The sequence below is a fragment of the Pelobates fuscus genome, chromosome 1 (genome assembly GCF_036172605.1).
Source record: "Pelobates fuscus isolate aPelFus1 chromosome 1, aPelFus1.pri, whole genome shotgun sequence".
Classification (NCBI taxonomy): domain Eukaryota; kingdom Metazoa; phylum Chordata; class Amphibia; order Anura; family Pelobatidae; genus Pelobates; species Pelobates fuscus.
In genome coordinates this window covers 88,033,771-88,061,285 of record NC_086317.1, presented here as the reverse complement: position 1 = coordinate 88,061,285, position 27,515 = coordinate 88,033,771, and the positions used below count along the sequence as shown (strand labels likewise).

At 38.7% G+C, this 27,515-nt stretch overlaps 1 protein-coding gene across 20 annotated transcripts in view; it reads left to right on the top strand.

Annotated features, from left to right (window-relative positions):
- The window catches only part of MYO18A (myosin XVIIIA), a 277,949-nt gene that overhangs the window by 132,587 nt on the left and 117,847 nt on the right, over positions 1–27,515 (top strand). For 19 of the 20 annotated variants that reach the window (XM_063450000.1, XM_063449999.1, XM_063450002.1 and 16 more), the window contains 10 exons: positions 150–360; positions 2,393–2,535; positions 4,087–4,187; positions 5,550–5,613; positions 5,751–5,895; positions 11,586–11,597; positions 13,421–13,597; positions 18,119–18,209; positions 22,705–22,897; positions 24,056–24,142. In XM_063450000.1, the coding sequence (XP_063306070.1) occupies positions 150–360; positions 2,393–2,535; positions 4,087–4,187; positions 5,550–5,613; positions 5,751–5,895; positions 11,586–11,597; positions 13,421–13,597; positions 18,119–18,209; positions 22,705–22,897; positions 24,056–24,142 (1,224 nt within the window). The remainder of the gene's footprint in view (positions 1–149; positions 361–2,392; positions 2,536–4,086; positions 4,188–5,549; positions 5,614–5,750; positions 5,896–11,585; positions 11,598–13,420; positions 13,598–18,118; positions 18,210–22,704; positions 22,898–24,055; positions 24,143–27,515) is intronic. The other variant, XM_063449987.1, reaches the window with a different exon arrangement.

Sequence of the window (27,515 nt, the reverse complement as noted above, 5' to 3'; positions counted from 1 at the left end):
ATAAGTCTCCAAGATCCTGCTTATTTTAAGTCACCTCTCCATTTAAGTGATAAAACATACACTTCCAAAGGAATGAAAGAGCAAGTGCATTCCATATTTAAACTGTGTCACATGCCTTTAAATAAAAGTCGATGTTTATTCCCTTGTAGGTAATGCACATGTTCAAAGGATGTCGCCGAGAGGACACATCGCCTCATATATACGGTGTGGCACAAGCTGCTTACTGGAACATGTTAATGACTCGCCAGGACCAATCCATCGTCTTACTTGGGAGCAGCGGAAGCGGCAAAACAACTAGTTGCCAACATGTCATCCAGTATCTGGCAACTGTTTCTGGGAGCACTGGAAAGATCTTATCAGGTACTTTGGCCACCCATATAAAAATAGCACCATGTCCACAACCCCTTCTTCAATAGTCAGAATAGATTCCTGATCCATTCTTTAATATACAGTACAGCAGTGACCCGTTGTCGGTGGCCTCAAGGGGTTAAGAACCAATGATTTAGTAAATTTACATCTCTCATTCCCATTGCTAGATGATTAATCCCATACCTCTCTTATTATACTAACTCCCAGGAGCATCCTGCAGATTGTAATGAGGAGAGAGAGATATATGCCTAGGGGTGCATTTAGAGGGCAGGAGTGTAATACAGAGATACATTGTTAAGATGTAGTTTAAATTTAATTCCGGAAGATATGAATACCCTTCATCATCCCAATGATCTTCCCATTAATGCCGTTTTAGTGTCTACATTAAAAGTATCAATCACCATAGATCTTTTAGGGCAAGTTCTGAAGTTTGAAATAGTGTTTACTTAGTTCGGCTTGTTGGCTTTCAGATAATTTTAGCCAAAATCTGTGAAGCTTGATGCTGTGCTAACATAATTCCAAGTCTGTAGGTTGTAACTTTGGAACAGCTGTATGACAGCCACTGGTGGCATATGGTCATCATTTAGAAAAAAAAAGAAGAAAACGATCATTGATCAGTAACTTTTGAGCATTGTTGAGTTAAATCGCAGACTGTACTAGTCTGAGAGGGTTTTTTTTAAACGTGTTTTTATTTCAAGCCGTTTTGATTGAGGCATAGGTTTGCTGACCGTTGTACATAGGAAAAATATCCCTATTTGGATTATTGTTCCCCATTAAAAACCCCAAAAGATTTTACTCACCTTTACTTCATCGATTTGTGCCAGTCCCACTGTGACCGACTGCCTTTCCAGCCGAGATCATCAACTCTAATTCCCCAACAGGGAAGCACTGGAAGGCTAATGCGCATGCACTGCAAATCGTCGTGTTGCAGCCATCAGCATCTCCTTGCATCTCCATGCAGAGAGTAAAGATGGAGAATGTCGACCTGCAAACAACTCATGAAAGTCCTTCTATGGGGCTTCAGAATGTCATTAGGCAACAATGCAAACACTGTCTTTTCTCAGAAAAGGCAGCTTTTAAACTGCTCAACTTGCAGTAATAGTCTTTATGCCCCCAAACCACTACATTAAGCTATTGTGGTTCTGGTGACTTAAGTGTCCCTTAAATGCAACTTGTTGAAATGCATTGTACCAGCACGGACTGTGTCAACACATACTGCTGTTAGTTTCTACTGAAAGTTCTTGTGATGTTACGCTGGGAAAAGCTAAGAAACAATAAAGGGTTTTAACCTTTTATTTACCAGTGAGGTGGGGTGTGAGGGAAGAGGAAGGCAGGGGGAGCTATAGTGCCAAAAATATTTGTATTCCTGGCACTTAAAGTATCACTTTAAAAGAAGAGTGAGTACGGAGGATTGATGTAGATTATAACAGACTGCTTTTCAGAAACCATGTAGAAAACAAAACAAACAAACAAGCCTGACACATATAAATGAAAAAAACATGTTGTATACCTCTCCACTTACATTAAAGGATTATTTGAGGATGCAGGTTTTTTAAGGTGCTTTACACAAGAGGAAAAAAAAAGGTTTTGTTTTTTTTCACTGCAGACTGCGCAGCTTCTTCTATTAGTCCTCGCCAAATCGAGCCAAGTCTTATACTTACATAATTTACATTATTTTCCTTGTAAGCTAAAACTGTAAAAACTGGCATACCTGCACTTTATAGAGCCCTTACATCATCCGGAGTGTATGTTCAGTGCTTAGTACTGTTTGAAAAGCTTGTGTAGAATGGAACCCCAACAAAATCCCTCTGTATACTTTTTTATTCTTCTCCCCCCCCCCCCCCCCATAACTGCTACTCGATTTTATTTTATTTTTTCATTTATTTTGTATGACATTTTATCCAATGTGTAGTGCGTTCCTAATAAAGTCAATCAAAAGTATTGTTTTTTTTTCTATTTGTTTCCTAATAAAACCTAGAAGCGCATGTTGTTATTTTACATCTAAATTGTTTGTTGTTTGCAGCAGAGAAGTGGCAAGCTGTATATACCATACTGGAGGCATTTGGCAATAGTAGCACGGGTTTGAATGGAAATGCCACTCGCTTCTCTCAGATCATCTCGCTAGACTTTGACCAGGCTGGACAGGTGGCTTCTGCCACCATACAGGTGAGTAATGAATTATTCATGATATGTCTCAATGTACAGATTGTACCGTTTGTTTTAATATACAGGTCACCAGTCACCTTGTTTGCAACTACAAATGCTGCACAGCTCCCTGTAATTTCTGTATGCTTTTATGTATAACGTATTCATGCGTGGACGCATTAATTACTCCTCTATAGTGTTTATCTGGCCAAGAGGTTGGGTGGAAATGGAGCAGCTGGAGATGGTAGTTGCCTACACCAGTGATTGTGCACAGCGTTCAGTAGGCATACAAGCAAGCAAGGCTTAGTGATTACGCTTAGCTCTTGTAAACCTTTATGTTGTACAACAGGATAATGCTTCAGCCTCCAGCATTGAAGGGATTAACACAGGATACTAAGTACCTTTTCAGGAGTGTGCAAAGGGTATGGATTATAAACTAGAATAAGACTTTAAATTCCTTCCTTAAAAGCTATAAAAGCTATAGCTTTCCGCTTTTGTTGGACTGCAATTCTTATATTACTCTGCAAGTGACCACGTGGCTGATGATTATGAGTTGTAGTTCATCAAGACCTGGGGAGCAAATTTTAGAGAGAGAGAGAGAGAGAGATTACACGTACATACATGCACACTCAATGTCTCCAGTATTTATTTGTCACAGCGCTGTATACTCCAGATATTATGTAAACCCAAGAAAAAGGGCTTATTAATGCCAAACAGCATGAACTTTTATTCTCACATATTCTCCTAGCACAGAAATGCAAATGGACAGGGGTCAAAATTTCAAATTTTAGGCAAAAATAGACAAATTCGAAAGATTGTTCGTGTCTTTTTATTCATTTTGTCTAGTTTGGGTTAAATGGACGCTATAAACACCACAACAGCTTTAGCTTAATGCAGTGTTTGCTCTCACCCAATGTACATGACCCTGCATGACCCTGCTTTGCAGTCCTCCAGCAGGTACTAAAATGGTTTATCTTGCTATGCCACGGTACCCGGGCACCACTGGCACCAAAACCTCAATTTTTTTCAAATTTTTTTGTATTTAGTCTATTTTTGGTAAAAATATATAGGCGCTCTGGCACAAAGTAGTTTTAAAATGTATTACAGAAAAAAAAAAAGCAAGTGTAAGAATTACATGTGGGATTACTGGGCAAAACTCATACAAAATCAGCACTCTTACGTAAATTGACAAAAAGTAAAAGGTAAACGTGCAGCATGATATGTCTGTGGATATTGTATTCTAATATAAAAGAAAAATATGGCCGCACATTAGAGACAGTATCTCTCTTATACATTGTTCTGAATATACTTTTTAATATTAATAATGATAATTTAAAAATAGAATAATTGTCTATTTGAAGCGGTCTTTATTCTATTAAATTTTACCTGTTCTACACCAAGATATGTGTTCTAGATCAGTAATTAAACAGCTTGCAATGACTTCACTGGCCAATCAGTTAGCCTAGAAGTCTCAGCCCGTCATTATTGACTAAAGCAGACATAACTCGGTCTTTATCATATATGGACTGTAGTGAATGAATGTTGACTTTCACCTGCCTTTGTGTTTTCCAGACTATGCTGTTGGAGAAACTGAGAGTGGCCAGACGTCCAGAACATGAAGCTAGTTTTAACGTCTTCTACTATCTTCTGGCTGGAGCTGACAGCGTTTTGCGGTAACAGACACATGTGATTTTAATGCGAATCTTGGTTATGTGAAACAAAACATGCACTAAGAATGTTGCATAGAATTCTATAATTTATGGGCTATCTGTCGATTAAATGAGATCTTACTAGAAAATAGTTAAAAGAAGACTTTTGAGGAAGGAGTCATTATGAGGTGTGCTGGTTGTAGATTATGCTTTAACAGCATTTTCAATGAATAAGTAGACAGAGATGATTATTGTGGGGTAAAATCCCACTGGAAATCTTGACCACCCTGAAACCAGTAGACAATTGTAGTGCAAAAAAGCTTTGTAAAATGTCAAACTATGCTGCAACAGTTTTGTAGTTAGCAAAGCTCAAAGTTACACAACAAATAGTAAATTTGCCATGCCTTCCTCCGTTGGGTGGGTTTCTAATTTGCCTTCACTGCCCAGATTTGTAGCATGGTTGAAAAGACGGAGAATTCTATGAAATGTAGTCCAGGAGCAGCTGGAGGTCCATGGTTTGACATTTCTTTACCAGCCTTTTTTATGGATTTGTTTTAGAATATATCAAGTCTATGCAAAGTGATTAACAAAGTACTTTTGTTGCTGGAACTGAAGTATTGAGTTGGTGCAAGTTGATACTTTGTTGCAACTACGAAAGTAACAAAGTTGATGCAAGCGTATTTTTTTTTTTTAGCTGCAGTTGTGCAATTTTGTTAACCTAAAAACTATAAAACCATTCGGTGATTTCATTAGAAAAGCACCATCTGGCATGCTATTAAGTGGAAAGTCCTATAGAATTCAATATCTCATACTTCCTGGTATTCTTTAGAGCAGGACCTTAGTGATTGTAAACATGGCTCTTTCGGCCGACAGCAACATTCTGTTCATCCAACAACTATTGCCGTAATTGTATATGTGTGATACAAACTAGATAAGCAGCAAAACACTCTGAGCTTGAGAAAAACAATATATGGTCGGAAGGAACCAAAATATAAGGTTGACTAAGACACCAAAGTTACAGAACAACGGGGCGGCGGACTTATTTCCACTTTTGTAGGTGAAATACCATTTTCTCTAGTATACTGAAGGCATTGTGTGTGCTTTGTTTAAGTAGCCATTTTCCTGGCTCTCATGTTTTGAATAAGCCACTGATTGCTAACCTTGTTTCAGCAGATTATATCAATATAATGTGGCTTACCTTGGTACTGCAAATGTTTATGAACTGCGTTTCCCTTGGTGCATCAAGATTAGCCTGAAATGTCGTAGTCTTTCTGCAGATCAATCAGCTTTTCAGCTTTTATTATTTTTGGGTATCTTTTCTTGTTTGTCTAAATGGTTTGCTAATGTTGGACCAGCTTGTAACGAGCAATGTATGTGCCCTTTCAGGACGGAGCTCCATTTAAACCACATAGCTGACCACAACGTCTTTGGGATTGCACCTTCAATTAAGGTGAGTAATATGTTAATGTAATTTTCTTCTAATTTTGTTCAATTCTGTTTTGAATAATGTAATTTGTTTTATTCAGTGCCATTGAGACTGATGCCAAAATAAAGCCAACTATCCTCGCTATTCTCTGTCATTCACAGGCTGAAGAAAAGCAGAAGTCGGCACAACTATTTGGAAAGCTACAAGCAGCTATGAAAATCCTGGGAATTTCTGGAGAGGAACAGAAGGCCATTTGGCTAATACTGGGAGCCATTTACCACCTGGGGTCAGCTGGAGCTACCAAAGGTAACTGTATGGTGTCTGTGCCAGCTTTGCATTGCTGACTGGAGGGTTGATAGCAATGGATGTTAAAGTATATTCTGCTAAATGGTTACAATACAATTAACAAAGTGTTACAGATCACTTGTGCGTGTGTACGACAGAGAGATTAGTATCCACAAGGAACTGCTTGTAAATTAGAATTAAGTTTTAGCATTAAAAGCCTATATATGTAATTTGTGTTTACTTTTTGATTGCAAACTTCATTGCGTATAAACTTCCAATTCTCTTCTAAAGTGCTCCCCAGATACAAAGTTTGACAACCTCTTTCGCATAATATTACAGATCCTTTGAGATTCCATTATGTTCCAATGGTATGTCATAAATGCAGCATTTTTGAAACTCTACAAAGTATTCTAGATATTTGTGTTTTTTTCTTTAAATCTCTTTTCTGTGTAGTTTTGTAAGGATGGGTTTTTACACGTTTATGTTAAAGGAACACTATAGGCATCGAATCCGCTTTAGATTAATAAAGCAGTTTCGGTGAATAAATCATGCCCCTGCAGTCTCACTGGTCAATTCTCTGCCTTTTATGAGTTAAATCATTTTTTGTTTCTGTTTATGCAACACTAGCCACACCTCCTCTGCATTATTTAAAAACAAAATAACCTAAATATTATTTTCAGTCACTTGCTAACTTGCTTTAGAAGTTTTTATCTCCTGCTCTGTAAATTGTACTTTAATCACACACAGGAGGTTATTGCATGGTCGAGCAGGCTATTTACAGAGCAGGAGATAAGAAATTCTAAATGAAACTGACTGTGCAATAAAGGGAGTTTAAACATTAGATCTCTCTTTACAGAAAGTTCTTAGGAAAGCTGTGCAAGCCACATGCAGGAAGGTGTGCCTAGAACTGCAAAAACAATGTAATTTAACTCCTAAATGGTAGAGAAATTAACACCAATACTGCTTGATTAAGCTAAAGTTGTTTTGGTGCCTATAGTGTCCCTTTAAGATACTTTGTATTTTTGAAAGAACAAATGAAAGGTGCTCAGAAAAAAAAAGACATTTGCAATATCAAGCAAGTGACTTTAAAAGTAATACAAGTCCATGAACAAATATCACCTCATTGTGTGATACTTGCCGCTGATGGTATTCTGACTTTTTGGGGTAATCCAGAAAAACCCTTTGGGAAGCCTGTAGACCGTAAGTAGCTAGTTGTAACTAGTCAACTCAGGCAGAGGGTCACTTCAGACTACTTTAAACTATGATATCACAGTATTAGAATTCAGAAGTTCTGATCCTGATGCCCTTTAATAACCCATGTATACATTTGCCTTTACTGCAGTATCAGATGTAGATGCTCTGGGTAACTTTTCTTGTTTTTTTTTTTTTTGGTTTGTTTCTGAAGAGTTTCTCTCCTCCTCCTGTGTGCATTTTTGCTTTCTCATATCTGGGTTTCGGAAACACACATCTACAAATCTTTTCTCACTTGCACTGTGTGGCATGAAGCATGATCTCCGATTCATTCGTCTGCAAACCCTCTCAGCAATTCAGATGGGCAAAGAGGGGAACTTTATTTACAGGTGGCCAGGCTGAGATTGTCCTAAAGGATGGACGGTGTGTCATTTAGGCATGTTTAGTGTCGCTCGAATACATTATAACGTCTTTCTGTGAAGGGTTACAATAAAAATGTTTTTCACAAATAATTCTGGGCTGCAAAGAGCAAATGTAAGTTCTTCATCATCCGTCATCTGATCGGTACATTTAGTGGCCAACAGATGAATCAGCATGTGTGCCCCCACTGCATCATTTGTCTACAGTAAACGTTCTGAAAAAGTCCAAAGGACATTAGTGTAAGTCACATTGCAGCACTATACCCTTTTGTTTACATTACATATTGAGGTTTTAGCTTTGAACTATTGGCCATAATAGTGTACGGATTTAGAGACCCGTGCCGCACTTAACCAATTTCTTTCCCATTATGAGTGATTCCTGAGACCTGAGGCGATTTTCGGCAAGCTGTGACTGAGCAAACTGGTGGAGGAAAATAAATGAGTCTATTTAGTTACATAGATATCGTTTTCTCGCCACTAGGGGGCAGTGCAAAGCAAGAATTGAAAAGAGAGTTACAATAATTGTAGCTGTTGATAAAACAAAGGGAGGAAAATATGTATTGGAGCCTATTGAAGCCTCCTTTATTTAGCACCATCCGAACTCTCATTACTGTACGTTTTAAATATGCAGAAATTTTCAAATACAATGCAAACCCCATGTGTATTTATTCGTATGCATTGGGGGTTGAGGTCTATGATCTTAGAATTAAGCACACTGGCATTTTATACAAAATGTATAACAAGTGGTCGCTGATGGAAGCCTAATGAGCTTGCCGCATGAAAGGTGAGGGACAATTTAAAGGAAATGAGTAATAAAGTATTTAAAGGATTTATTCAGCCCTCCCCCAGCTGTGTATAATATACTGTATAGAACTAGGTCAGTGTATTCTAATATGTATTGTGATGTTCTAGATATCAAATCAAGAGAACAAGTCGGTGTTACAAACAGGGTTTTTCACCAAACCATAAATTGTATATTATCCACCAGGAAATGGAAATGGAAACATTAATAACTTGGAAATTGTTTTTCTAATTTGGCTATTTTAACCTAAAATGAACAATTTCCTGTAAAAATTAAAGGGTGGGAATCGAAGGGCCATGTGCTAAATAATTACTTTACAGAACTGACAGCTGGGTTTGGAATATCCTTTCAGTGAAGATCTCGTTATACAATGATTTCTTATGAGCAGACGAAGACGTGTGTGGATTTTTGGGGATCCGTGTGTAGGGTTATTAGTTGTTTGAATTACTGTTAATTACCCAAGCCTAAGCAGTAATAAAATTGTGACTTCTACAAATCAAAAGGAATGGCTAATTGATGTAAATCTGAGCTTGTTTTCTTTACCTATATTCTCTGTGTAGCTCAGGATTCTTTTTACTAGTGCTAGATTTACTCTTGAGGTCCTTTAACAAAAGCTTATTAAGGCCGTAATTTATTTTATAAATATATTTTTGCGTGAGCTTTTCAAATAATTGAATAAATATAACATGCACGATCGAGCGCACATGCTTATTCACTAAGCAGCTGTTTGACCTTTTACAGAATGTAATAGCTTTATTTAAAGACACCTCACCTAGGCAAACAAATAATATGGGTTTAGTTACATTACATGATCATACATTACACGAGCCAGCCACAAGCTAATGTACCTCATTCTTAGCAGGTCCTACTCTTTTTAAATCATCATGTATTTTGCACATTATGGCGGTGATCAATACAGGGTAGTCTAGTTACTACATTGAATTAACACAACTGGCATCTTTTATATCGGGTTTCGAAATGCATCACCTGTGATATATTTTTAATATAGGGAGCCCTATGAATGTATTTCCAGAAAAGTGTTTAACAACCAATTGCCCCATCTAATCTGCCCAGATTTAATAACGCATATTAATACTTCTAAACCGCTCACAGTGCACATTGCAAGCATTCGTATATTCCTTCAGAGTGTATGCTTTAACTACGTTCACCGGTAAGACACATTCCATAAGCCGTTTCCATTGGGATGAAACATGTGGGTCAGCAGTCTGACTATTGTGCAGTATGGGGAAATGTAACCTACCTGTTAATAGCAGACTGATAACTGCTTTTGAGGTTTCTTTCTATAATGTTTCAAAAAAAAGTACAAACACAAAATGCAGATTATAGTAAAGATGGTTACCCAGATTTTTGCATATCTCCTTTCCCATGATCCTATTCAGCTGGCCTAGTAGATTAACTAGTGCAGCTAACTAGCACCAGAAGTGGAATTTTGATGGAACATTTGAGAAGGTTATATGGGGAGGGTCTGATGTCGAATGATGTCATATTTTTCCATTTTCGCTATTTGGCCTTACATTTGACTTTCAGTTCTTGAAAATTCTCATGTGAATAGCCCTGTTAGTTTTTGCTGAAAGTCAAGGGCACACACATAATAGTAATGTTGTGAAGAGTCTTTGTGAGGGTAAGGAGTTTGAATTGTATCATTGAAGGGATTGGGAAGCCATATTCGGCAGGACACGGCACATACGGATTCTAAAATGGAATATAACAACTGCTGGCACATAGATTTTCATTATGTTGCCTTAGCGTGTAATGGGAACATTTACTTTGTAATGAACATATTAATATGCTGATGTCATGTTTTTTAATTGTTCTGTCTCTTCTCCCACTGAATTCAATTGATATTAGAGCTCTTATTTATTGTTCATTTAGTGCCTCACTTACTCCCTCATAATGTAAAGCAGAAGACTGGAACTCCTGTCTCTGTTTTCAACAGTCGTCATGCATTCTTGTAAACACGATCAATTAAATGGGGAGCACATCATTTGAGCTGCTAACAGGAAAAGTTTTTGTCGGCATAAATCCATTTTAATTTTTTTAATTTTATTTACACATACTATAAGTGCCAGGAATACAAGCTGTATTTCTGGCACTATTTCTCCCTCTGCCTCCCCATGCCTATGATGTGTAATGGGTAATCAGTTGTGACATTTACTGGTTTGATTGTGCAAAGAGCCTATTTTTGTGTAGTGTTTGCAATAACTGGGACTCCAGTAGTTCCAGATGGGAGCATGCCCACAATTGGGAAGGCCATGTGCTTGAAGGGAAATTGTGATGATAAAAAAGTCATTGTTCGGTGATTGATGTACTTTTAAGATAAAATGTATCCACAGGTCATGGTTTTCTTCACAGCTCTGTCCACAACACTCTTTTTAGAATGTTTCCAATATTTGAAGCTGTGGCACCCATACTATTACCATACTATTACCACTGCACGTCTTGTCACTGCCTTATGTTATTGATATTGATCACTGCATGTGCACAATGTTTGGCTTGTCTTGAAACCACAATCTTGCTTGCATGAGGAAGCAAATATGTTTCTCAGTCTGGCAAATGTTTGAACTATCCTACCACCAGATTGCAAGATTATTTTCTGTAATACATACAGGATTTCAAAAGCTCATAACTAGTGTGTGCTGATTCTTTATACGTTTTTAAAAACTAATCTTAGCCAGCCAATTGGAGGTGCAGCTTTATAAAGGGCATAAGGAAGGATATTTAGGGGTCAGTGCCTTAATCACTGCAGAAAAAAACTGGAGGAACTTAATTTTATACCCATCGTGAATTGTATAATGAATAGTCTGCCATATACTGAATTATACCATATATACCAGTATTAAAGTATGAAAGCTGGATTTACCCGGCAGAAATGATCCATCAAACGTTCACTCTAGGTAAAAACACAATAAAGCTTCCAACGTGTTTCGTCATGAAAACACTGACAACTTTATTGGGGTTGCAGTCCCAGATCTAGTAGGGCCTTTTCTGCACCACCCTATGTTAGCATCCTCTTTAACCTTTTCAGTGAAAGGCTACTGCCGCACATTGTACTATGCTACATAGATTGCACTGAAAACGTGAGTGCTTTGTATTGGCTGCACCTTTAATCTGCTGTAACCACACTTGTATTCCTGGCACTACACTGCCTGCGGTAATAACTTGTTGTAACTTCTTATAGTTAAAGCCAAAAACGAGATAACAATGACTTAGTGTCTGTGTTTTGTTTTCTAACTCTATGTTTTTATTTGCATGTTGCATGCTGCTCGGTTGCAATACAGAAGCAGATGAAGGTAAAAGTGAAAAATAAATAAAATAACAATAAAAGGAACAGTTTCGTTATTATTTTCTGCCAAGTGAATTCTTTTTTCTCCTATCTCTTTTTGTCCAAGCTCTATCTCAGTGTTGAACACTGTGTGAGTTCACTTAATTGAGCCATTGCCAGAGTAACATAGAAGTTTCCATTTCATGTGTGTGTGTGCATTCCCACTGACTTCTGTGCCAACTAGAACATTGTTTTATCTCTGGATCTCTTAAGATGTTCTATGCCAGGCACAGGCTCCATTCCAGCTCACAATTTCCATCCTGTTAGTTCACACAGTGTTCTGACAGAACATCATCATCATCTGTACTGTGGCCAAAACAAACTCTGGATTATCTTCCTGCAGAGGTATCCAACTTTATCTTTCGAGCAACCATTAAAATTACAACTTCCCTGAAACCTGGTAAGCGGATTTTGTAGTATACTAGTGGTTCTTAACACACTTGGATTCCTAAAGTAAATCACAAGGCTATAAGTAGCATGGTGATGTACATTGTGATGCCCTAATCAGGGTTGAGAGCCTTTGGCATTTCAGATGTTGTGGACTACCTCTCCACTGATGCAACCTTTGGCACTGCAGATGTGGACTTCCTCTTCCCTGATGCAACCTTTGGCACTGTATATGTTGTGGACTACCTCTTCCCTGATGTAACCTTTGGCACTGTATATGTTGTGGACTACCTCTTCCCTGATGCTTTGCCAGCATTATGTCTGCAAGAGCATTAGTGAGATGTCAACAACATTTGGAGTGCCGAAGGTTACCTTTACCTGTGCTAAAATATGGAGGATATTACGGATGTCTTAAAACATCTTTTATTTTTAGACCACAGTATACATCTATTTAGCCTTAACCATGCAATGCATTTGGTGTCACATATTCACATATTTGGTATACATATTCCCTCAAAAACAAGTTCACATTTCATTTTAGTAGGTTCCCATTGTTCATAAAAGGCACATTATACTCCTCATTCTATAGACAACCTCCCACAAGAAGTGGTTTACTGTAGCAGCCATGCTTTTCCCTGTGAAATGGAAGCTCCTATGATAGTGGCAATATCTAAAGTCTTTTACAAAATGTGTTTTAATGTTCTTTATATTGCACTTGATGGATGATTCACCAACGTCGTCATACCTTTTGAAGAAATGCAATGTCTACTTTGGGTCCCAAAGTTATTTAAAATAAATAAATAAGTTGTATGAGCTTCTTGTGCTAAAATCGTGCTTAATGGGAGTTGTTTACCTTTCTGGTTGCATCTACTCCATGTTTAATAAACATGAGCTATATAGAGTTTGTGTGTATGGCTGCAGTATGGAGTAGTGCTAAGCAGCATACATAGCCCCCAGTCTGTTACTTATATCAGTCTTTATGATCCTTGGTTAGAATGTTATGACCGATGATAGGTATAGTTGCATTTCTAGAACTGGATAGCTACCAGATTCCTTTTCTCGCTGACGTATGTAGTCACGTAATTATTTGGAAGAGTAAATGTTTCCTTGTAACTCTGTTTACCCTGCGTGAGCCAGTCCTGTGTTTCTCTAAGGGAGACAGACAGTTTACCTTATTAGCTTGGAACCTGTGATACACAGTGTAAAACATCTTGATTTTTTTTTCATGCCTGATTGCCATTAATATAGCAATGTACCTTAACAGCAATACCTCTATGGGTGTGCAGCCCAAGAGTACAACTCCTTTTAAAGTGCAGCTTAAGTCAGAAACTCGATGAACAAATATAATTTCTCTTTTGTGAAACCGTCTCCATTTTTGCATTAACTTTTTGTTTTCTCTGTAAGGTGGTAGAAAGCAATTTGCCAGGCATGAGTGGGCACAGAAAGCAGCATACCTCTTGGGCTGTTCCTTAGAAGAACTTTCCTCCTCCATATTTAAGCATCAACCTAAAAATAGTGGCCTACAGAAGTCGACATCATTCCGCCAAGGTCTGGATGATGGGAGTCAGAGCGATGGCTCAGGTGTGTAACAATCACTTTTTACCGCTACCTGTTATTCTGACATGGTTAAAGGGAATTAATGACAACAAATATGCATGGATGTATCTGTATTTTATTTTACGGTCATATTTATTGTTCTTCTTTATTCTGCTGGTTTAAATTGAGAAGTGTTTTTAAATAGGAAATCTCACAAGTGAGATATGAATCTTCCTGAAACTTGTACTTATAACGTATCTACTAAAAAGATATAGGCAAAGCATACTCATTACACACTGGAAATGATTTACATAGATTGCCTGCTTTGAGGACTTTTGCATGTTGCAAAGGACGGTGTCCCATTTGGAGTCAGTGAGGACTCTGTTACAAATAGCATTAACATAAACAAACACGCAGAAGCTATTTATTTAAAATATTACCGTGGATCATTGTAAAAAAAGTTGGGGTTTTGTACGTTTTTACTGTAAATTTGAATGTGTTTTTTTGTTATCTAAATAGGTTAAAAATAATAAAAATGTAAAAAATATTAAATCCTGTAACATTCTTATTTTTTTTTTTTTTAATTTAAACGTAAAAACACTTGCATGTGCTGTTTTTCACCCACTTAGGTAGTGTATATTCTTTAAACTACATGCCCCTGGATAGTTTAGTGTAAGATAAAATGTATGTTTTAAAGTTTGATTTTGTAATAACGTTTCTAGCAGCTGCAATCCTGGCCTTTTTTTTTTTATATAACCAGCAGTTTCTGTATGCATCCCAGTTAATAGATAACCCTCTGGTACTGACTTTTTTTTTGTCACAAGTAATTATATGAGGCAGGGTTGAGCATGATTGCTGTAACTATGGCTGCAGATGGTCATTCTGCCTTAAAGGGATGTCAGAGGGCAATGTAATTCAGGCTTACTTTATTTATATTAAAAGCTATATGCAGAGATTCTTAAATCAACCTACGTGTGTGTGTGTCTGTGTGTCTCATACATACATGTTGGACTTTGAAAAGTCTTCCTTAGGCACAGAAACTTGGGAAACCAATTATCCACATGTATCTGAGTTCCCAGATTGACACATGAATGTGTGTGGGGTATGTATGTATGTATCTTTCCATCAAGGCTCAAAATTTCCACTTGTCAGCCATTGGTGAGTGGATTTTTTTTTTGGCAATTAGAAATTCATCCCTGGACAGCATGCTAACCTTTTAGGCATTGCTAGTAGTGTAGGACTGAGAGACTGGCTTATTAGCAAAAGCTTTTCTTTTTATTTACACATAACAAATAGAAAGCTTTTGCTACAAATCCATTCTGAACATATATTTTGTGTATTTATTCACATTAATGTATGTATATTGCATTTTACAGAATACGTATGTCATGCACTTGCAGTGAAAATGCATATACCGTATATACTCGAGTATAAGCCGACCCGAATATAAGCCGAGGCCCCTAATTTTATCCCAAAAAACTGGGAAAACTTATTGACTCGAGTATAAGACTAGGGTGGGAAATGCAGCAGCTACTGGTAAATTTCTAAATAAAATTAGATCCTAAAAAAAATATATTAATTGAATATTTATTTACAGTGTGTGTATAATGAATGCAGTGTGTGCGTATGTGTGTGTGTATGAGTGCAGCGTGTGTGTATGAGTGCAGCGTGTGTGTATGAGTGCAGCGTGTGTGTGTATGAGTGCAGCGTGTGTGTGTATGAGTGCAGCGTGTGTGTGTATGAGTGCAGCGTGTGTGTGTATGAGTGCAGTGTGTGTGTGTGTATGAATGCAGTGTGTGAATGCAGTGTGTGCAGGGCCGGTGCAAGGATATTTGCCGCCGTAGGCAAAAAACATTTTGCCGCCCCCTCCCCCCCCATATGTCCTGACTTCCCCTCCTCCTCCCTCAGTGGTCCTTACCTCCCCACCCCCGTGTTCCTTCACCCCCCCCCCCCCAGTGGTCCTGACTCACCCCTCCCCTAGTGGTCCTTATCCCACCCCCTCCCTCCCATAGTGGTCCTTATCCCCCTTCTCTCTCCCATAGTGTTCCTTATCCCCCCCCATCCCTCCCATAGTGGTCCATATACCCCCCCTCCCTCCCATAGTGGTCCTTATACCCCCCCTCCCTCCCATAGTGGTCCTTATCCCACCCCCTCCCATAGTGGTCCTTATACCCCCCTCCCTCCAATAGTGGTCCTTATCCCCCCCCCTCCCTCCCATAGTGGTCCTTATCCCCCCCCTCCCTCCCATAGTGGTCCTTATCCCCCCTCCCTCCCATAGTGGTCCTTATCCCCCCTCCCTCCCATAGTGGTCCTTATCCCCCCCCTCCCTCCCATAGTGGTCCTTATCCCCCCCTCCCTCCCATAGTGGTCCTTATACCCCCCTCCCTCCCATAGTGGTCCTTATCCCCCCCCTCCCTCTCATAGTGGTCCTTATACCCCCCTCCCTCCCATAGTGGTCCTTATCCCACCCCCTCCCATAGTGGTCCTTATACCCCCCCTCCCTCCCATAGTGGTCCTTATACCCCCCTCCCTCCAATAGTGGTCCTTATCCCCCCCCTCCCTCCCATAGTGGTCCTTATCCCCCCCCTCCCTCCCATAGTGGTCCTTATCCCCCCCTCCCTCCCATAGTGGTCCTTATCCCCCCTTCCCTCCCATAGTGGTCCTTATCCCCCCCCTCCCTCCCATAGTGGTCCTTATACCCCCCTCCCTCCCATAGTGGTCCTTATCCCCCCCCTCCCTCCCATAGTGGTCCTTATACCCCCCTCCCTCCCATAGTGGTCCTTATCCCACCCCCTCCCATAGTGGTCCTTATACCCCCCCTCCCTCCCATAGTGGTCCTTATACCCCCCTCCCTCCAATAGTGGTCCTTATCCCCCCCTCCCTCCCATAGTGGTCCTTATCCCCCCCTCCCTCCCATAGTGGTCCTTATCCCCCCCCCTCCCTCCCATAGTGGTCCTTATACCCCCCTCCCTCCCATAGTGGTCCTTATACCCCCCTCCCTCCCATAGTGGTCCTTATCCCCCCCCCCCCTCCCTCCCATAGTGGTCCTTATCCCCCCCTCCCTCCCATAGTGGTCCTTATCCCCCCTCCCTCCCATAGTGGTCCTTATACCCCCCTCCCTCCCATAGTGGTCCTTATACCCCCCCCCCCCCCCCTCCCATAGTGGTCCTTATACCCCTTTTTTTGTTATTAATTTTTTTTTTATTATTATTATTATTTTATTATTATTTCTTATTTTATTTTATGTCGTCCCCCCTCCCTGCTTGATATATGGCAGGGAGGGGGGCTCTCCTTCCCTGGTGGTCCAGTGGCAGTTCAGTGGGGGGGAGAGGGGGGCTGGCAGAGCTGTACTTACCTGTTCTGCAGCTCCTGTCAGCTCTTTCCTCCTCTGCGCCGTCCGGTCAGCTCTTCTGTCAGCTCACACTGTAAGTCTCGCGAGAGCCGCGGCTCTCGCGAGATTTACACTGGGAGCTGACCGAGGTGCTGACCGGACGGCGCAGAGGAGGAGAAAGCTGACAGGAGCTGCAGAACAGGTAAGTACAGCTCTGCCAGCCCCCCTCTCCCCCCAGTCTGTATTATGGCAATGCAAATTGCCATAATACAGACCTTGACTCGAGTATAAGCCGAGTTGGGGTTTTTCAGCCCAAAAAATGGGCTGAAAAACTCGGCTTATACTCGAGTATATACGGTAATTACATTCTGGAAGTATCATGGCAGGGTTAAAAAAAAAAATTACATTAATACAAATTTGGCATGAGTAAATTAGGATGACTATTGCGCTAATGTGGGCGACCATTTAAAATATATATATGCAAGACTGCATCTTGTTGCAAGCGCCTTTTGTTAGATGAATTCTAGTCTAAATCTGCTAAATATGACTAGTACAATCCATTGCATATCACGTATTAAACACCACCCTTTTTATTTTATTTAATTATTATGAGTTGCCTTTAACACTTACGGGGCGACTCAGTACTCCCATCAGACAAAGTAGCAAACCTTGCATGCAAAATAGAAGTAAAATGAAAATCTATTTATGCTTCATCCTCCCTGCCATTGACATTCTCTACAGTAGTGGTTTTCTGCACATGGAACAAAATGGATTACATTTTTTTTTAATTGACTCAGATTTTCATACTAGGCCCGTCTCCCCTTAAAACATGATAGTTTTAATTTCAAGCAGCAAACCTAATCTACTGAATTAGCATTTCTATTCTTGATAGACCTCTGAAATGTTATTATTATTATTATTATTATTATTATTATTATTATTATTATGGTGTTTTAAATTATATAAACAAAAATGTGAGGTTCTAAAGAATATATATGGTATCCACTACATTCACCTGTTTGATAGTGCAATGTCGTCTTTGCATACAATGACTTCTGTTACCAGGTAAAGGAGATAGGGCAATGCAGCTAGTGAGTTCTGGCAATAATGTTCACTTACCATGTAAGATCGATTTAGTGCAGAATTCGGAAGGACAGCGCAATGGGACAGTATTTCAGGCCTTTTATTTCCCCCCAATGTTGCAAAGTTATATGTCTTGTGTTTTCCACTCAAAGGTTCCAAGCTGACTGCTCTGGATTGCCTAGAAGGCATGGCATCTGGCCTCTACTCTGAGCTTTTTACACTGCTCATCTCTCTGCTAAACAGGTGAGTTTGCAAGACAGAACCTGTAGCTCCCAAGTAAGTAACAGGACATGCAGTATGGTCAATAAATGTTGGGGTGGTTATTTTAGGAATCATACATATGTCAGTGGAATGCAATCACTCCCCTCTGAAGTACACTTCAGAAATGCCAAATATTCCACAGATCCACAGTACCCACAATATCCCGCTATTAGTAAAATGCCCAGCCCCCTGGCACAAATGGCTTCCAAAAAACAATCCCCTGAGGACATCTTCAGAAAAAGAAAACCGTTGTCCATTAAAAATAAATTACCTCTGTGGTACACCTAAACTGGAAAGAGCCTTTGTGATTGGACTTATTTTTTTATTTATTTTTTAACATCCCTAATTTTTATTCACCAAACAAAAAGTGAGCTTCATGTCTGCACTTTATGATAAAAAAAAAAAATGACTTTAAAATATGGGGATTTACAGCAATATCCGCCAACACTGCCACATATATTTAATAAATGTAGATTTCACACTGGGATGTCTTTTCTATTATACGGCACTGATATATCGTTTTTTTACTCTATGAGCTCATTTTTATTCTCATAATTTAATCTCATATTTCTGGTGTTGGCCCTTATAACTTTTAAAATATTATGTACTTAATTTCACACCAGTAACTTAAAAGCATATTTATTTGATCCCTTGTGACAAGGGCTCTTTGAACCCTCTAAACAAATACAGTTTAGGCCATTTTTACTATCTTTGTTCAACAGTAATTTTTCCTCTTTCTCATTTAATGCACCAACACACATCACATACTTTTTGACAGCAAATAACATTGGAAAGACCAAATGGTTAAAGATTTAAAGTTTAAAAACCAGTCACTGTCATAAAACATTCCTTGATTTAGTACAGCTCATAAAACTATTACTCATGGTAGTCATTTTTCAAAATGTTCAATTATTTGCCAGACAGCCGTACAAGTCTTGAGTTACTTTCATCGTTTAAAGAACTCATAGAAGAGTTCCTTTTGTGTGGTTATTCACAAATATTTTGGATGGAAACTTTCAACCTTTTTACATCTTACTGTGGGGAAAGCAGATTATCCCAAAGTTTTTACAAAAGCTAACATCAAGATTATCAGCTGAAATCTGAATATATTCCTTTCAAACTCGGTCTGTTGAATTTTGTATTTTCGGCATAACTTCAAATAATATACCATCAATTACGGATCAAAATGTTCTCCGTAATGTTAATTGCTGTAAAGGCTATTTTACATTCTGAGTGATCATCTCTGGCTTTATTGGAAGATACTTCAAATGGAGAACTTTATGTTAATCTCCTCACTCAATGCCACATTTATAAAGACACTTTGCGTGGCCGGTCTATTCTATAATAAAACCTTTCTCCAAATAAACATTTAATTTCAACTCCTGTTAAATTATTGAAATTCAGCACAGTAAGGACCCAGCTATTTTAATCGAAGCGCTTATATTCTCTTTCCTGGCGGTTTAACTCACCCGTCCTGGTTTTTCCGAATGTAAAGTTGTCCCGTTTGCCGTGATTAGACATACAATCAATTATTCTTACTTGTATTCCATTGTTATCACGGTTAGCATAATGTCTTCAACATTTTCCATTCCTCAGTACCAGCTCCTCTTGCTCCCTATTTACGTCAGAGATATAAACGTCTGCATTTTCATGTTGCTTTTTCTTTAGAGGAATTGCTTAGTTAAAATAATAGTTTTTGTAATGCATTACACAGATAAAGCATTAGACATAAATAACATAAGGTTACATTCTAAGTGTTCCTCAGTGCACTACAGTGGCAGGCCGACCGCTCACACATCAGGATTAGACCCTCCCCAGTAGGGAACCACACATCATGATCTATGGAGACTGTTTTTATCTCATATGTCCTTCAGATAAGTAGCTTATCCTGTACCTGCATTTCTAATCATCACATATGATGATTAGAACCCCATTATGAACCTGTAGCACTACTGAGTTAAAGGGGATGGGATTTGTGATCACTGAGCCGAAGAGTAAGGACAGGGAGGAGAGTATGCTCCACGCACAATAAAAACTAAATTTATATAAGTGCACCCAGAGCGAAGTATCCAGGGGTGCTGGATTCACTGCATTAGTGGTCAGTCTTTTAGTGGGAGCATTGTTTACAAATGTGGGTGCACATGCTGGACACTGTGCTTAGACCACAATCTCAGAGTCCCAGTTTCTATTTCTGCACAGGCTACTTCTTTCTCCCATTTCTTTGAGGTTAATAAAATTGTAATCATTAAGTTGGGCATTAATAATAGTGCTTAATAATCTATCTGTTTATTTATTTTTTTTCATTGATTTCTATCTACTATAAACTATTAACTCTGACTATCCTCCTATTCTTAACAAATAAAAAGCTGTAAGGTCTGAAAAACAAAAATGAAATGTACAAATTCACACTGATGTACTTACCTCTATCCTAGAACTGAGCTTTTATCCCTGTCAATCGTTGTTATAAGCTCTGCCATTTGCACCCGGCAGAAAGACACGTATCAAAGTGTTATGGTTTAAAGTATTATCATTTGGGCAATCAACATAGAAACCAGTGGAAGTGACAGGTGGTAAACCTCGATTTTCCCCCCCAAATACAAGTACATTTAAATCTCCTTCAGTGTTTTTCTTCTTTTTTTTAATGCTTTGTTCAATGGGGTAATATTTAGAGAAGTGACAGTTCCCCTTTAAGGTATTGGTCTTCCTTTGTTGGTTTAATAGGATCTTATATAGCAATAGTCCCGGTCTTAAGGCATTAATGGGACTGTAAAATTCCTTGACTCCACAAAAGATTTCACACGGAGAATGTGCCTTACCTTCCGCGGCAAACCACTTAATAAGAAGCCGCACTGTGTGAGTAACTAATGATCTCTAAGTAAATGCTCTCTCTCTCGAGCCATTTAGAAACTGCAAATGGTAAATATGCTGAACCCTCTCCTGCCTCCTCCCTTGTATGATGAAATATGCTAAAGTAAAGATGAGGATGCATGGTTTGATATCTAGAGTGGTTAATCAGCACTCACGCTGTGAGTAAATCATTGCATCCCAAAAAATAGCTATAGAGCTTCCGAGAGAGAGAGACACCATGTGCTTGCATTTTCCTGCAGTGTTCGGCATAGCAATAAAGTACTGCACTCAGTAAAAGTTATTTATGTGCTCTTCTTCATAACCAAGCTTCAGATCTTTATATATGCCGTTTAAATGCTGGCCGATATTTTACAGGCTAAGAGAGGAGTGTGCGTTTAGTGCAGAGCTCCATTTTTACGAATAGGCGATTATCCAAGTGGTTTGTTTTTTGTTTCTTCCCAGGATTTTTAATACTACATTTACTTATCACTGTATTTACTAAAAATATCTACCGGAGGTTAAAAAAAAAAAAACACAAAAAAAAAACGTTAGAAATCTGTATTTAACCTGAAACTGAGAGAACGTCACCGTGGCTCTCTGTCAATACTTTTCTAAGCTCTGCTCTTAGCTGCCATTGAGCAGACGGAGCGTTCTGTGCTCTTAGTGCAGTGCTTGTCCTAGCTGTGCAAGGCTGAGCTGATGCCAATTACTACATTTTTGATGTGCATTTAAAAGAAAACAAAGCATTACATGAAGAAAAAACAAAAGACATTAGCACAAGAGATGCTAATGGTTTATTGAGTAGCATAATTTCAGAGATGCAACAGTTCCCCGTTTAAGGGGCATTGTATACACTATAAACATTTCATCTCATTGAACTGGTTATAATGCAGGGAGTCCCCTGGCACTGTCCCTCCATTCAGAGTGTTAAACCATTTTATAGCAGTTTATCACTAAATAAGGGCCCCAGAGTTACTGAACGAGATTGCAGACTTACTTCTAGCCATATCAATTCATACCAGCAGTGGGCACTGTGAAAGTCTGAAAATGGTATGCTGACACTCTCATCCAATCATAGCCACCCATTACTCGTCTGGCTAATGTGTCTTCACTAGTTCAAGCATCCCAGAGCGTATAGCCTGCAAGGTGCTCATTTAGCACTAAAACATTTAAAATGGCTTAATGACGATTTTAATAATTTTTAATACTTGTCATTATTTGGATATTTATCGCATAGCTTGTATTGTCATTTACTTGTGAAGAAGCAAAAGAGATAACATTCACAACCTGGGAAAGGGCTAAATTCTTGTTAATGTAACATGTGTGACTCCTTCTTTTGTTTCTGTTATACTCAGTGGCATAATTACAATGCAGATGTTTTGGCCACGTGACCACACTGTCGCTCCACCAAGCCAGGGGGAGTTACTGCATTAAAGAACTGTTCATTTTTATGACTTGCCCTTTAATTTGTTTGATACACATTATTGGGTTGAAACGTTGCTCGTATGCCGTAATGGAACTTTGTGTGTGCTGCATCGTTCTTTTGTACTGTCATTTAGCTGATGATTTTGGTATACTGATGTGTGCCCTCTGGTCAGAATATAACATTATATTGCTTCTGCATTTTTAGGGCTTTGAAATCTAGCCAACATTCTCACTGTTCCATCATGATTGTGGATACCCCTGGCTTTCAGAATCCAGAGCTTGTCAAGCAAGGACGAGGAGCAACATTTGAAGAACTTTGTCACAACTATGCCCAGGAGAGGCTACAAGCACTTTTCCATGAGAAAACCTTTGTTCAGGAGCTTGAACGATACAAAGAGGTAGTGTGGATTTCTGTGTCAGCCACAAATAGGTTCACCTGGTAATTGGCTAACGTGTGAATTCTCAGGAATTTAAAATTCCAAATGAATTTCAAATTTTAGCCAACATAGCATAATGAAAAAATGGCATAGTTGGAAAAATGTTTTAGATGAAATCACTAAATTCACAATATTTTACATATTAGTGAGTATCTGTGAATGAACATCATTCTTTCATGAAATACACCTCAGGGATGCTTAGCTTAAAAATCTGTCACTTTAAATTCACAGATATCAACATTTATATGCATCTCTCTGCATAGTTCAATCAGGAGGAGGAGTTGTGTTGGAATACACGGTTATTAAAATTATAAATCCTATCGGTAGTGTCTTCTGTAAAGATGTGTGTGTGCATTGATCGACAACCTGTTTTTTTTCCGCCAGCCAATCGCTATTGGCTGAAGATGGGCGTATAATTTTCTCCATCTTTCCCTTTTAAAAAACATATTTCCATGATTCTTTAGTTCACTCCTTAACATCTTTCTTCAATTACATGTCATTAGTTTCTTCGTCAGTGATAATCTAAATGTAGAGCTAATTTCTCATTCTCTTTGATAGCCAGTCTGCTGTAGATGAACCTTAAATTAGATCGAATTTGTGGAACATTTTGGTGCTGGGGATTTTTGAAGCTCTCTGTTTGAAGTTTTCCTTTCATGTAATTATCACAGAACAATTTTTTTTGTGTGTGGACTTTTACAAAGTTACAGAATTAAATATGTTCCTCTAACCAGATGTGGTACAATCATGACTGCTTTTGGTGGCTGTAACTTATAAAGCGATTTCCCCTTCATTTAATTTAACCTTTGATTATGGGTAAGAAAAGAAAAACAAAAAAATATATATTTTCTTCAATTTGTAAATTAAGCCACATTATTCTTCTATATTTTTTTGATAGCTGAAAGGGTCAACTATAAAAACAGGAATGCTTTTAACCCCTTAAGGACACATGACGTGTGTGACACGTCATGATTCCTTTTTATTCCAGAAGTTTGGTCCTTAAGGGGTTAAAGAACCCCCTGCGCCATTTCATGAATTACCTAATTACCTGACTGATTTCTAATGATGCTGTAACTTTAATCATAGTGTCACTCATACTAATCCCTCATCTGTCCCCTCTAGGAAAATATAGAGCTTGCTTTAGATGATATTGAGTCCAGTACATCTGGCTCAGTAGCTGCTGTAGACCAAGCATCGCATCAAACACTGGTAAGCATGTCACAGACCAATTATAACGGGCGCCTGCTCTCCTAACTTATTCTCTTATTGCTTGTGCTTCCTTTGATTGTATCCTGAAGTTAAGGTGAGTGCCGGTACATTTGCCATATACAAAAATAATAGTGTTGCGCTCTCATAGCATGGTAAGATTCATAGGAGTTAAAATGAACGTTGAACAAGCACCTAAAATGCAAAGTTTGCTGCTCTAGTCTCCCAGCGGTATGGAAAACCGGTGAATCTCTATAAATGATCTAATCAATGTTAATTGCTGCCAAATAATGGCTGTCTTATGCCATTCATAAAACACAGATAAATAAAACGATATGAAAAATACAGACAAGGTTCCTCAGTTCCAAGCAGCCTGGGAAAGGGGCCATTTACCCCTGCAAAAAAAAAAAAAATGTATTAAGAGATTATGCTTTCATTTCCCTTGAGTTAAAAAGGTGGTTTGTTTAGAATTCCAGGGATCGTGTAAAAATCTTAAAGCATGTGAAAAAAGGCTATTTTCTCCAGTACACCTAGAAAAGAAAATGATGTGTCAACATTTGTGTCATCGTCCGCTATGTAAAATAAAAACGGACATCCATCGGTCTATATAGATAGAGATATATACATGCTTAAACATTTCAGCAGAATAAGGAAGGTAAGTAAGGAATATATATTGCATCGTCTACTCTCCTACTTTATTCCATGCACCTTTATCTGTTAAAGATGATAAAGTCACTAATAGATGCGAGATGCGTGATAAAACCTGCCCCCATCTTTTTTTTTTTTTCCTTCTTTATTTGACGGCTTTGGTTGACTAGATCTACATTAATATAAAAAGTAAGCAAAATACTTGCAAAGTTTAATAGAATATGACAGCAGCCGCATGACTCATAAAAACGTTGACAATAAATGTCTGGGTCTGAAGCTCTTAAGAAGCTGCATTTCAAAGCAGTGCATAAATATCCATATGTTCAGTGCTGGCAGGTTCTGCGGCCAAGGTACAGGCTGAGAACAGTAAAGCATCTCCAGCCAGGAGAGCCTGTTGTGGCTTCATAAATTATTCATAATCAGCTTATATTTAATTTATATACTATTTATTCCATCAGCCTTCTAAATAAAGAGGTGCGTTAACCCTTGTTAAAAAGAAACAATAAGAATGGAGAAAAAAGTATTTCCGATTTGCAGAGAATCCTCTGAAAGGGCTCAGAGTACAATCATTGCGTGGGAAGCTGGGGACCCCGGGAGACTTTGAAAGCCAGGTCTCGTTTCTTTCTGGGTCCAGGTCAGGTAAACACGGTTTGCTTTCCGCCACAGCCTGCGAGATTAAATCTTAAAATGACAGAAAGATGATGGATTCTAAAAACTGCATTCCATTTTTTATTTTCTGGTATGTTTGTTTTTAAACCCTTGGGTAGTAGGATGGTGGCTTCAGAGGGTTAACATGTCTTTTGAAAATTAACTGCGGCCAGCAGAAAGTGCAAAAATAATTGTGTTTCTTTCTTCTTTTTTTTTTCTTTTTCTTTGAGTGAGTTTAACAGGAGCTATAACAACTAATATTTTATTTGTATTTAGTCCTGTTTCTTGGATTTCTGTATCATGTTGAATACAAATAGGAATCACTGGATGTTAACTAATAAACAATGAATTGTAGTAAATGGTAAAACAGATTGCAAAATTCAGGCTTAAGTAGCCATAGAGTAGCTAAAAAAGAATTAAGAAATGTTTCAAAATTGTCTTTTTTTTTAAATATTTTTTATTATTTTTTTTAAGCTTAAGATTTGCTATTGGGATTTCCATTATCTGCATTTCAGAGTCTAGGGCAGGGATAGGCAACCTTTGGCACTCCAGATGTTTTGGACTACATCTCCCATAATGCTCTTACACCCATAATGCAGGCAAAGCATCTTGGGAGGTGTAGTCCAAAACATCTGGAGTGCTGAAGGTTGCCTATGCCTGGTCTAGGGTGTACACCTACAGTCACATTACTTAATTGTGATAGCCAACTACTGTTCAAACAAATCTGCATGGAGACTTGAAGTAGATCGTAGTGTTTTTTTGTTTTTTTTGTTTATTGTTTAACTTTGCACTTTACAATGTTTTAAACGTAAGTCAACTCGTATCATATTTGGTTAAGAGTCTCAACAAGCTTGAGTGTTTCAGAGGTTACATACATTGGCATAAACATAGTATAGCATACATCGAGAACTTATCGGTATCAATAAATATATGTTTGATGTGGTTCGAGTGGCAAGGTAGGGTGTTATAGTCTCTGGTGGTGTAGGCTGTGATTGTTCGGGGAACCCTGGATTCAAAGTGGTCTACTCGTCATTGGTGTGGTGTCATATTTAGAGTCTTTAAGATAGCGATCCCATGGTAACCAAGTGTTGATGAACTCTTCATATGTGTTGGAGAAAGAGTATGAGAGCTCTGCCATCTGTCTGATGGAATCTACTTTGGTTATCCATTCCCTGATAGTCGGGGGTTTGTTTTGCTTCCATTTAATTGGGATTAGGCTATTTGCCGCAGTAAGTAGGTGATTGATCAGGATGCGTGTTGGTTTTGCTAAGGGAGTGGGGTAGAGCATAAATATAAGTGCTTCGGGAGTCTGTGGTATTTTGTAGCTTGTTAGAAGGGCTACTATGGTGGCTATTTTACTCCAGTATGTTTGTATTATGTTGCATGACCACCAGATGTGACCTGGGGTCCCTATTTCAGCTTTGCATCTCCAGCAAATGTTGGAAGTGTTGGGGAAGAATTTGTGTATCCTGGTCGGGGTGAAATGCCACCTAGAGATTTGCTTATAGTTGCTCTCTTGTGTGGTTGTATTGCTAGAGGATTTAAAGATGTTTCTAAATATTGTACCCCATTCGTCGTGTTCTAGTGTGATGTTTAAGTCTTTTTCCCAGGATTTTGTAAATTCAGGGATATGGTATTCTGCTTCTGTCTGTAGGATCTTGTAAAAGATGGTAATGTGTTTCTTTTTTAGGGTCCCCGTATTGGACAGGGATTCAAATGTAGTCAGTGGCCTGAATCCCTGACAGAGGTCTGGTTGTGTCCGAATATAGTGTGAGAGTTATGTGTATTTGTAGTTTTGCATTGCTGAGTGTGTGGGTGTGGGTAAGAATTCTGTAATTGGGAGAATTCCCTTTTCGTTTAATACATCTTTCAGGAGTAGTTGTCCCTGTTGGGTCCCAAAATCCCAAAAGGTGTTTTGTTGAAGGCCTGGGGGGAAATTGCGGATTCCCTGTTATTGGAAATAATGGAGGTGGGTGTGGGGCAATATGTTTGCGTTTTTTTGAGGTGGTTCCAGTATTTTAGTGTAGGTATTATTGTTGGGTGGTTCATGTGGTTTGGGTGTATTAATTCTAGGCTGGAT